Here is a 12,500-nt window from a genome sequence, read left to right as displayed (position 1 = left end):
GGATAACCCAAGAAAGTCAGTGCGTCATCGAGGACTGTCTAACTTATTTCCATTGGGGTCCTTAATCTTGTCCCCCAGGATGCGACCCACACCAGTCGACTAACACCCAGGTACCTATTTGCTGCTAGGTGAACAGGACAACAGGTGTAAGGAAACGTGTCGGAATGTTTCCACCCGCCGGGAATCGAACCCGGGCCCTCCGTGTGTGAAGCGGGAGCTTTAGCCACCAGGCCACCGGGCCACACCAGGCCACCGGGCCATGTCATTGGCACAGCAAAAGGCATTCCTTTCCTCTTCCTGTTCAACCATTGGCGAAGGTTAGCAGCACAATTTTTGCAGCATATATGTGGAGCCCAGTTCTTATCCTGGTCACCAATCTTGCATCCAAAATATAAATGATATGCCTTTCTAACCATAGCAGTTATACGGTGCTTCTGTGATGCAAAGGTCACCTCACCACAATGTAGCAGAAGTTGTCTGCCCTATATATCACACAAGTATGAGGCATCTGGAAGAAGAAAACGACAAACAGAAGATAGACAGAAAATTTATTCATTAATTTATCATCATAATACAGAGCATGACAGTTAGGCAAAAGTATTTATATCATTCAGTAGGAAAATAAAATTAATGTATGCCTCACATGCATATCAATAGCTTGCTCAGTGAATATTTATACAACTTTGAAAAGTGTTTCGCTAAGAAAATCACCTACATTTAACCTCAAAATATAAACTTGCACATCACAACCACCACCTATGACTGCAGGAACAATAATGAAGGGCAATGAGACTGAGTGTGGTAAGAAAAACACTGCCACAAGCCTGTTGGAACCTGTTGTGACACGTAGGTGTATATTGAAAAGTAGAGCTTACAAACAATTTTAACCGTGATATTCATTATTATTGACCTAAAATTAGTTGGAAATTGTTACCCTGGTCTCGGAAGCATTTTGGTTGTTGATCAGTGTACCTCCCAGTAAGTGTCCCCTCAAGGAAGGTTCCTTGATGTTGGTGAGGGGCTCTTGATTTAGGGAATTGGATTTGTGCTCCAGTTCCCCGAATTAAGCCTGAATGCCTTCCACATCCCCCCCCCCAGGCGCTGTATAATCCTCTGGGTTTAGCGCTTCCCCCTTGATTATAATAATAATAATAATCCCAGTAAGTGTATGAGCCTAACATTTAGCGCTTACCCCTCAAGGGAGGTTCCTTGATGCTGGCGAGGGGTTCTTGATCTAGGGAATTGGATCTGTGCTCCAGTTCCCTGAATTAAGCCCAAATACCTTCCATCTTCTCCCCACAGGTACTGTATAATCCTACGGGTTTAGCGCTTTCCCATGATTATAATAATAAATTACGCATATTATTTTTCATGTAGTGTGCAGTTGGGCGAGGTTGTTGCTCTAGCTGACGAGGTTGAATCACTTATCAGTGAACTGAACCCTGCCGGTCTAGCACGTTTATAGTATGTTTATATTAATCTCCTCAAGAGGGCTGTTGATCAAAGGAATTGAACCTGACACTTTTCCCTGGATCGAACCTAATTACTTCTCATTGTCCCATGCGTTATATAACCCTACGGGTTTAGCAATTACCCCCCATCCCCATGAATTTCCGTATTCATCGAGTTGATGCAAATATCAAGAAAAATCAGTAAAGGGTAGACGAAAAACGTAAACACAGATGTTGCCATACAAAGTAACAAACAATAGACAAATTATTACAAATAAAATCTGGGATCCAAGTTTCGTATGCAAGTTTACCAGTGTACATAACATTCCATTATTAATAAGTCACTCCATTTCTGAGCTTCACTTGTTAGGTGCTAATTAATTTTAACTTCCTTATAAAAGAATACTTACATTTAACCTTGAAATTATCAGTTCCTTTATATGGTTAGATAACCTTAGTCCTTTGTGATTATAAAATTATTTTAAATAATATACTTTTATGCCTGTCTGGATGTAATGAGCACTTCCTCTAGTACATACTATGTTGAAAAGTTGAAGCCATCACAAGAGGCATTCTCAGGTTATCGATTGGAAACCTTGGAGGAAATAAATATTCATCTATAGGTATACCCTTTCGGGGATGCCTAATAGCGGACAAAAATAAGATCTCCCATAAGGTCTTGCGTACATTAATATTCACTGTTAATTCAGATGCAGAACACTAGTAATAGGCATTTCAGTGAGGCAAGAACCGAATGAGGTTACTGTTTTGGTCCTGTTTTGCAGGCTTCAAACGACAAATAATAACATCTATGCATATTAATATCGACTTTAAATGCGAATGAAACTGAATATCAAGATGCTTTATAAATCAAACAAATATCAGTGTAACACAAGAACCTGTTGACATACTGTTGACGATTGAGAAATGAAGCTGCTTTACTTACAATTTTTATATTTGAAATGTACAAAATATTTTCAGTGCTCAAACCGTGACCATGTTCGCTATTACTGATATCTCGGAAGCCTTCCCGTAACTACATTATAACAATCAAAAGATTGCTGCTTGTATGTACTCTTTGTAGTATTCACACTATTATGCTTCAAATATAACAAATAGGGCAAAACTTGATTTCACTCGACATATTTCGCATGTCGCAGTATCTTGTGTAATGAATTAAGGTACACATATCATAGCCGAGGGGCCACTGAGAGGACTGTAGAAGGAATATGTTGAGCTGACTTAACCCCTCAAGGAAGGTTCCTTGATGTTGGTGAGGGGCTCTTGATTTAGGGAATTTGATCTGTGCTCCAGTTCCCCGAATTAAGCCTGAATGCCTTCCACATCCCCCCCCCCCCCAGGCGCTGTATAATCCTCCGGGTTTAGCGCTTCCCCCTTGATTATAATAATAATAATAATAATACTTAATCACTACACGTTATTTGTGTTGGTGCACAATGGTCACTGTTCCACTCTAGTTTTTTTTTCTTATAAGTCTACTATGAAACGTTAAGTTCATTAGGGGCACTTTTCGGTCACTAGGGACTTATCAGTCTGACTGGATTGTTAATCTTGGGTGAGCCAGAAGTTTCCTTAATAGTTTTTAACATTACTTTTACACACACACACACACACACACACACACACACACACACACACACACATATATATATATATATATATATATATATATATATTATATATATATATATATATATATATATATTGGTATTATATTTTGTTTAAGACATCTTACAATAGTAAAAAAAATCCCAGTGATCAATAAGTAATGTTTATTTTCGCCCATTAACTTGTAGCAGTAGATAATTTCACTCATAATTCTCAGGCAGCGATAACAGGCTGATAAATCAATCTGTATAATAATTCAGTGTAGTGCTTGTCACGAGTTGATAAGCTTTCCTGGTGAATATAAATGAGCTGGCGGGAGCACCTTAATGCTGAACAAGCATTTCTAAGTAGAAAATGGCACTTGTTAGCTTTTACAGCAGTTTAAATTTTATTAAAAGACTTTCCAACAGGAAGGCTATAATACATTTAAGAGAATTTTATTAATTATAAAGTATCTCCGTATTCTTGGCAGCATGTGTTGCAGCAGTCTCGTAATCACGTCAGCTAGAGATACTGATAATTTGCATTTTTGGGTGTTAACATGCAGAAAATATATTGCAGTGTAAAATATATTTCGGCATAAAATTGCAGAAGAATGTTAACCTATGTAAAGTAAAAGGACACAAGTGCAACTAATGTGACATTTTATTGTGGCAACGTTTCGCTCTCCAGGAGCTTTCTCAAGCCATTAAAAGCTTGATAAAGCTCCTGGAGAGCGAAACGTTGCCACAATAAAATGTCACATTAGTTGCACTTGTGTTCTTTTACTTTACATATTGTCGGTAATTCTACCAACTTTATTACAATGTTAACCTACATGAAAATTATCAACTTTCAGGCATACCACTTAACATTGGGCACGATTCCGTACGAAAAGATCTTTTTAAGTGATGTTGGGGCAACCTGCCAAAGTTTGATATGGACCAGCATCATGCATACTGTTCTTTGGGCAAATTTTATCGGTCTGGTAGTGCGTAATTTGTGACTGGATGGTTTTTAATGTATAGAACCCTGAAATGACCTTTCGGTCTCTGCGTTTTGTAAACCCTACACTCCATTCCCTGTGATTTTATCAGATGCTTAATTTTGATTCGAATGTCTTATTTATATAAGTGATCGTTCATCAGAGTTTAAATAACGTGTTAATGTATGTTTTGTTGCAGGTGGGGTAGAACAACCCAATCATTCAGTGAGTGGTGGTTGGGTGACTCGTTAGCCTGATAATCACGCCTGTGAAAGTGTGAGGTAGGAGAATCATGACTCTGGTGATGAAGATGATGGTGCTAACGGCGGTGCTGACAATGGTGACTGCCGTGCCTCTGGGTACCACGAGACGAAGCCTCATGAGCGAAATTATCACCCGGCTCCTTAGCTCTCGCCCCTCAGACATGCACATCCAGGACACGGTAATACAATTTTAAAAAATTTTGTTGGTTTCTTCGTCAGGGCGAAATTACCTGATATGGGTCTTGGTAATAGGATGATCACTATTTTTTGCTACATATTCGCTTGGTGGTGGCGTGGTAAAACTAGTGTACCGTAGGAGACAAGTGAAGGTTGGGTATTATTGGCAGATGAGGATGAGGGATGACTACGAAGTACATCATACAATTGATACAGGTGTGGGCTACAGGCCCACAGCTGAAGACACTAAATTTGCACTCTGAAAAGGTGCAGAATTAGGGTATATGTGTAAAAATAGAAAACAGGACTAAAGGAGATATAAATACCGTCTTGAGGATGGCTAACGAAGGCAGGACTCCCAAGAATGGATTCAGGTTGGACAAATTTAAATTTAGTAAGAATACAGTGCTGGTTTGGCAGTTGAGTTGTATATAAGTGGAACAGACTTCTAGGTAGCGTTATTAAAACAAGAACTTTGGGTAGCTTTTAATACGAGTATAAATTGGACGGATAAATGAATGGATGTGGTTGGGTGCGAGTTGAACTATCCTAGCCTAGCCTGGACCAATATGCCTATAGCAGTGTTCCTTCATTCTTGTGTTCTATAAGGCGGCATAGAACACTAAAGATTATCATTCAGCGGATAGTGTAAATTTGTGAAGTGTGCAATAACGTAGTGACTCACGAAACTGAAAATTTACAGAATTTCGGAACGAGCCATAAGTCTGCCCTCCCATTTCCTGGATCAAACCTGAATGCTTCCCTTTCTCCAGAGTGCTGTATGACCCTGATGGGATTAACGCTTTCCCAAAAATGAGATATGCAAATCTGCAAAACTGGAGAATGAGTCAAGAAATAGACCTTGTAAAAGATAATGCCCGAGTCTTGTTTTCAAAGATCACAACAATGTATCTACCACATCTACTAGGAGAATGATAGGATGGATTATCCATCCTAAGAGATGCCAAATCCATGATGATTCTCTTCAAATCGCTTGTTCTCTAGGCTGGAATATTGCTGTACACTAACGGCCCCTTTCAAGGTAGGCGAAATTGCGGACCTTGAGAGTATACAAAGAAGCTTCACAGCACGTATGAGTACGGTAAAGCACTCAAGTTACTGTAACGGTTGAAGTCCCTTGATTTGTACTCCCTGGAATGCAGGCGAGAAAGACACATGATAATATACACTTGGAAAATCCTGGGAAGACTAGTCCCAAATCTGCACACGAAAATCACTCCCTACGAAAGCAAAAGACTCGGTAGGAGATACAACATCCCCCCAATGAAAAGCAGGAGCGCCATGAGTACGGTAAGAGACAATACAATAAGTGTCAGAGGCCCAAGACTGTTCAACTGCCTCCCAACATACATAGGTGTCCCGTAGCTCGATCACTAGTGCACTCAGCTCACACACTGAGGTCCGGAGTTCGAAGCTCCTCCGGTACGGTTGGAAAACATTAGGGAAATCCCCTCCAGGTATCCAACAGATAATAGCATCATGCCTTGGAGCCTCTCAAGGTGGAGGTGGGTAAAGGAGATTGCCTCTGTTGGAAAAAGCTCTTTATCTAAGGTATTGGATTTTTTTTTTATATTTTATTTAAAGCAGTTCATACAATATACATAGGCTCTGTTCCGGTCCACTAAGTAACAGTATTCGTAATGATTCTGATATACACCTAACTACATAACTAACACACTACTTCAAAATACACAGTGCTTCCATTACTGTTTTTTTCATAATGTAAAATGACACAAAGCACTTACAATACTGGTGACTCACCCCCCCCCCCCCCCAACATTTACGTTATTGTTATTATTATACTCAAAAAGTTGCGCTAAACCACAATGGTGAACATGTACTTTAACTGTTTTATATACTCCATACATTCTCATTTTTAGATTAAAACATTGCAATGCATTAATAAATAAAAGAAGCCTTAGCAGGTCCTCCACAGAAATAAATGAAATTACATATTCACAATACACTTAAACGTTTATCTATGAGCTGACCTGAAATATAGACTCCACATCATCTTAAAACTATTCAAAGAACTTTTAAAATAATGACAACTATTATACTTTATGACAATATATGAATAATAACACTACTTTACTATAATGAACAATGTCAAACAATATGATAACTGTACACTGGATATTGAAATACACACTTGTATTACATATACCAAGAATGTATATTATTAAACACGTATTGTCTTGTTCAACAAATTCTAGATGTTTATTGACATGTTTCAGAGCAATTTTAGACTTGCTCTTTCACACACTATGGTTAATAATACAACATTATAGCCCCTAATCGAATTGACAAGCCGCCTCTCGCTTCTCAGGAAAACAATGCTTAATAATCATGATATTCTATATCCATGTAATTCATTTTTCCCTCCCCCCTTTTACAGAGACCAGTCCACCCAGCCATTACATCACTAAATCGCTCAACCCTCTCAGTCATACCTCTATACGATACCGGAAAATCTATAGCCCATCTACGTCCATACACTACCTCATTTATACACTTTGTTTTATAGAAATGTCCTGCTAAAGCCCTTGTTCGTTCCTCCCCCCCCACCTCCCTCATCACCCACGATATATTTACCTGGAGTTTACCTGAAGAGAGTTCCGGGGGTCAACGCCCCCGCGGCCCGGTCTGTGACCAGGCCTCCTGGTGGATCAGAGCCTGATCAACCAGGCTGTTGCTGCTGGCTGCACGCAAACCAACGTACGAGCCACAGCTCGGCTGGTCAGGAACCGACTTTAGGTGCTTGTCCAGTGCCAGCTTGACATAATCTACCACTAAATACATGACGGCCCTCCTCACACTATCTCCCACTCCCTCTATATCCAAACTCAGTGCCCTTAATACCACTAACCTACTCCCACCCACCATATCCAACACACTGCGAAACCATAGACGTGCCCTCTCGATATGCTCACAGAAATACACCACATGATATGCTGTTTCCTCCCCCCCACACAAAACACAACATTGAGACTGCAAAATTCCCATCTGATACAGTCGTACTTTAGTTGGCAAAATCCCATGTATAAACCTATACATAGTTTCCCTCACCCTTGACTTCACTCGTAACTTACTGAAGTCTCCCCAGATTCGTGTCCAATTATATAATGGAAAAACAGTCTCCCCTTCCAACACTTCTTGACACCTTACCAACCTCCCCAAAGCACACGCCGTTACATTTTCCGAATTTCTTACTTGTAATAAGTATCTCAACATACTCATACACTCCTCTACCCCCCCACCATCGCCTCACATCTTCCATCACATCCCTCACTCTGACACCACGTTCCCCACCCAATCTCAGATAACAATGCTTCACGTACATGCTCTTCATTCTGCTATCCAAAGGAATTAAACCTAAACCCCCCTTTGCCAGCGGTGTTATTACAACCGTTTGCCTCAGCCAATGACAACCATAACCCCATATAAAATTCAGTACTTTCCTTTGCACTTGCCGCACGTCTTTCGCCATCAAGGGGTACACCACAGCCACGTGCCACAATTTAGGATAAATGAGTGTATTAACTACAATGACTCTCTGTTGTATAGTCAAAGCACTCGGTCTTATTCCCCCTAACCTAAGCAATACTCTTTGCACTACCCTTTTAGAATTTGCCTCTCTAGCCCCCTGCGCTGCCCCTCTGTACAATACTCCACAAATTTTTATCTGCTCTATTACCTGCCATCCATACTTTTTTCCCAGTTCCCCTCCCACCCATGACCCCACCTCCAGTAATTTCGACTTTTCACTATTAACACTCATACCTGTTGCTCCACTAAATATTTCAACAATTCTACTTACATTCTTTAACCCCTCCTCTCCCCCCACTAAGACCGTAGTGTCATCCACATAACCAACTATACCCGTAGCACCCCTAAGTCTTACCTCCCCGTCACTTACTCCTACATTTATCAACCTATATAATGGGTCTTGCATACATGCAAATAGGATCTGAGACATGGGGCATCCCTGCCTCAGCCCCCTACCCATACTAACCATCTTCCCCACCCTTCCATTTATTTGCACTCGTATTTCTGCATCTCTATATAAAGTTTCCGCCCACTGCACAATTTCCTCACCGAACCCCATCCTCCTCATAATCATCCATAATGTGTCTCTACACAATCATAAGCCGCCTTCCAATCCAAAGCAAGAACACCTCCACCATCCATCTTACGCTCCTCTATATAACCTTTTATCCTCCCATGCCCACTAAACATTGTTCTCCCTGGCACACCCATCTGTCCCCCATCTATAACCTTCCCAATTACTTTACGCAATCTATTACCTAACACCCTGGCAAACAATTTATAATCCCCACACATTAATGATAAACCTCTATAATCTAGGATGCTATTCTGTACCTCCCCCTTTGGAACCATAACTACTACACCTGTTCTTTGTGTTAGACTCGTGCTTCCCTTATCCTTCATTACATTCATCAACTGCACCAAGAATTCCTTCATAACATTCCAGTTGCTCAAATAAAATTCATTTGGGATTCCATCTATCCCAGGTGCTTTCCCGACACTCATCCCTTTTAAAGCCGTCCACACTTCCTCTTCATCTATAGGCCCTTCTATCATCGCTCTATCTGCTGACTCTAGGTTTCTCTGTATCCCCTTCTCTAAAATCTTCATATCTGCTATCTTCCTGTTTCCCCCTCTCATATATATCTCAAACCACTTATCAGCATAACCACTCATACTTTCCGTAGTTGCTAACCTCTGTCCCATCGTTTACCCTCCCACATCCGTATGTACGTCCAACTTCATCATAGTCATTGTCTTCTGTCGCGTCTTTAATCGCCGCAATACACAGGCAGATGGCTTATCTCCCCATAAAACATCTTCCAATCCACCTCTCATTCTCTCACCATCAAATCTTGCATTCTGCATTTCCATTAATTGCACTTTGATGCCCTCAATCTCTTGTACTGGATAAACCCCACTAAAACCTTCATAGCACTGTTTCAGCTGCCCCTCCAAATATCTCTGTAAGCCATATTTCCATTGACTTACCTCCTTTCCTTTCCTCATATAAAAATTTTTGATTCCTGGTTTGGCATATTCCTCCCACCATCGTTGTATATCACCTCCTTTTCTCCCCTTGGTCCACTCCTTTGTCCACCACTCAACAAAACTATCACCGTCCTCCAGCTCATCTAACAATCTCACATTAAGTTTCCAATAACTCGTGTAACGCTTTGGTAAACCTCCCCATCCCACATCCACAACCACTCCTCTATGATCTGAAAACACTACATTTATAGTTTCTGTATTAGCCACCTGTAACCCGGGAGAAGCATAAATACGATCTAGTCGTGCCGCATATCCTCTCCTCACATAAGTATGCTCCACGTTCCACCCCTCCCCCCTCACTACATCTGCGAAGCCAGCTCCCCCTAAAACATCTCGTAGGACCCCCCAAACACACCCTGCATCCCTCGGCTCCACATCTTTTCTACGTATCACACTATTCCAATCCCCTCCAAATAATGAATAAACAGGTAAACCCCGCATATGATAAATTAGTGTGTCCCTTACAAATTCCTCTTTAACACGTCTATTACTGTCCGCCGGCATGTATACACTCACAAAACACACACGTTCCCCACCCCATGTCCCATCCACCCTCGCTACTCTCCCATCTCCCCCTTCTTCCCAATATAACAATTGGAAAGGACTGGTCTCAGCTATTAAAACAGCAGCACCTCCCTTAAGCTTCCCAGTATACTCAGCATAAACTTTATATCGATCTACCAACAAATCCCTTCCATACCTAAAATTATGCTCTTGTAAAAATATTACTTTTATGCCAAGTCTCTTTAAAAAATCACTAAATATCTTACGCTTTACATCAGCCCTTAGGGCGTTAACATTTAAGGTTAGACCAGTGTCACTAACATGTATAGTATGCAAAGTCATGGAGATTATCAGAAGAGTGGTGGAGCACATAGAAAGGAATGAGTTTATCAACGGCAACCAGCAAGGTTTCAGGGATGGGAAATCCTGTGTCACAAACCTACTGGAGTTCTATGGCAGGGTGACAGCAGTAAGACAGGAGAGAGAGAGAGGGGTGGGTAGATTGCGTTTTCTTGGACTGTAAGAAGGCTTTTGACACAGTTCCACACGAGAGATTAGTGCATGAGCTGGAAGATCAGGCAGGTATAACAGGGAAAGCACTGCAGTGGATCAGGGAATACATGTCGGGAGGATTCAGCGAGGCATGGTACGTGACGAGGTGTCAGAGTGGGAGCCTGTGACGAGTGGGGTCCCGCAGGGGCCAGTCCTAGGACAAGTACTGTTTCTGTTGTATGTGAACTACATGATGGAAGGAATAGACTCAGAAGTGTCCCTGGTTGCAGATGTGAAGTTGACGAGAAGAATTCAGACGAGGACCAGGGGAAACTACAAAGGGATCTGGATGGGCTGCAGGCCTGGTTTGGAAACTGGCTCCTGGAGTTCAACCCCACCAAGTGCAAAGTCATGAAGATTGGGGAAGGGCAAAGGAGACCGCAGACTGAGTACAGTCTAGGGGTCAAAGACTACAAACCTCACTCAAGGGAAAGGATCTTGGGGTGTGTATAACACCGGGCACATCTGAGGCTAACAGCAAGCAAATAACTGCTGCAGCATATGGGCGCCTAGCAGACCTAAGAATAGCATTCCGACATCTTAATAAGGAATCGTTCAGGACCCAGTACACCGTGTATGTCAGGCCTATATTGGAGTATGCAGCACCAGTTTGGAACATACACCTAGCTAAGTATGTAAGAAAATTAGAGAAAGTGAAAAGGTACGCAACAAGACTAGTCCCGGAGCTAAGGGGCATGTCCTACGAGGAGAGGTTAAGGGAAATCGACCTGGCGACACTAGAGGACAGGAGAGAGAGAGAGAGAGAGGGGGGATATTATAACGACATATAAAATACTGAGAGGAATTGACAAGGTGGACAGAGACAGGATGTTCCAGAGATAGGACACAGCAACAAGGGGTCACAATTTGAAGTTGAAGACTCAGATGAATCACAGGGATGTTAGGAAGTATTTCTTCAGTCACAGAGTTGTCAAAAAGTGGAATAGTCTGGGACGTGATGTAGTGGAGGCAGGATCCATACATAGCTTTAAGAAGAGGTATGATAAAGCTCATGGAGCAGGAAGTGTGACCTAGTAGCGACCATTGAAGAGGCAGGGCCAGGAGCTATGACTCAACCCCTGCAACCACAACTACGTGAGTACACACACAACACACACACAACACACACGCCACACACACACGCCACACACACACACACGCCACACACACACACACGCCACACACACACACACGCCACACACACACACACACACGCCACACACACACACGCCACACACACACACACACGCCACACACACACCCCACACACACACACACACCCCACACACAAACACACACACACACGCCACACACAAACACACACACACACGCCACACACACACACACACACACGCTACACACACACACACACACACGCGACACACACACACACGCCACACACACACACACACACGCGACACACACACACACACACACGCCACACACACACCACACTCACACCACACTCACACCACACACACACACACCACACACACACACACCACACACACCACACACCACACTCACACCACACACACGCCACACACACACGCCACACACACACGCCACACACACACGCCACACACACACGCCACACACACCACACACACACGCCACACACACACCACACACACACACGCCACACACACACACGCCACACACACACACACGCCACACACACACGCCACACACACGCCACACACACACACACACACACACGCCACACACACACGCCACACACACACGCCACACACACGCCACACACACACGCCACACACACACGCCACACACACACACACACGCCACACACACACACGCCACACACACACACGCCACACA

At 42.6% G+C, this 12,500-nt stretch overlaps 1 protein-coding gene across 1 annotated transcript in view; it reads left to right on the top strand.

Annotated features, from left to right (window-relative positions):
- LOC128688862 (gastric triacylglycerol lipase) overlaps positions 1-12,500 on the top strand; it is a 67,726-nt gene that overhangs the window by 11,688 nt on the left and 43,538 nt on the right. Inside the window, exon 2 of the mRNA XM_053776875.2 lies at positions 4,244-4,486. Coding sequence (XP_053632850.2) covers positions 4,337-4,486 — 150 coding nt within the window. The 5' untranslated portion in view covers positions 4,244-4,336. The remainder of the gene's footprint in view (positions 1-4,243; positions 4,487-12,500) is intronic.

The sequence above is a fragment of the Cherax quadricarinatus genome, chromosome 16 (assembly GCF_038502225.1).
Source record: "Cherax quadricarinatus isolate ZL_2023a chromosome 16, ASM3850222v1, whole genome shotgun sequence".
Taxonomy (NCBI): domain Eukaryota; kingdom Metazoa; phylum Arthropoda; class Malacostraca; order Decapoda; family Parastacidae; genus Cherax; species Cherax quadricarinatus.
This window is presented reverse-complemented; position numbering and strand designations above follow the sequence as displayed.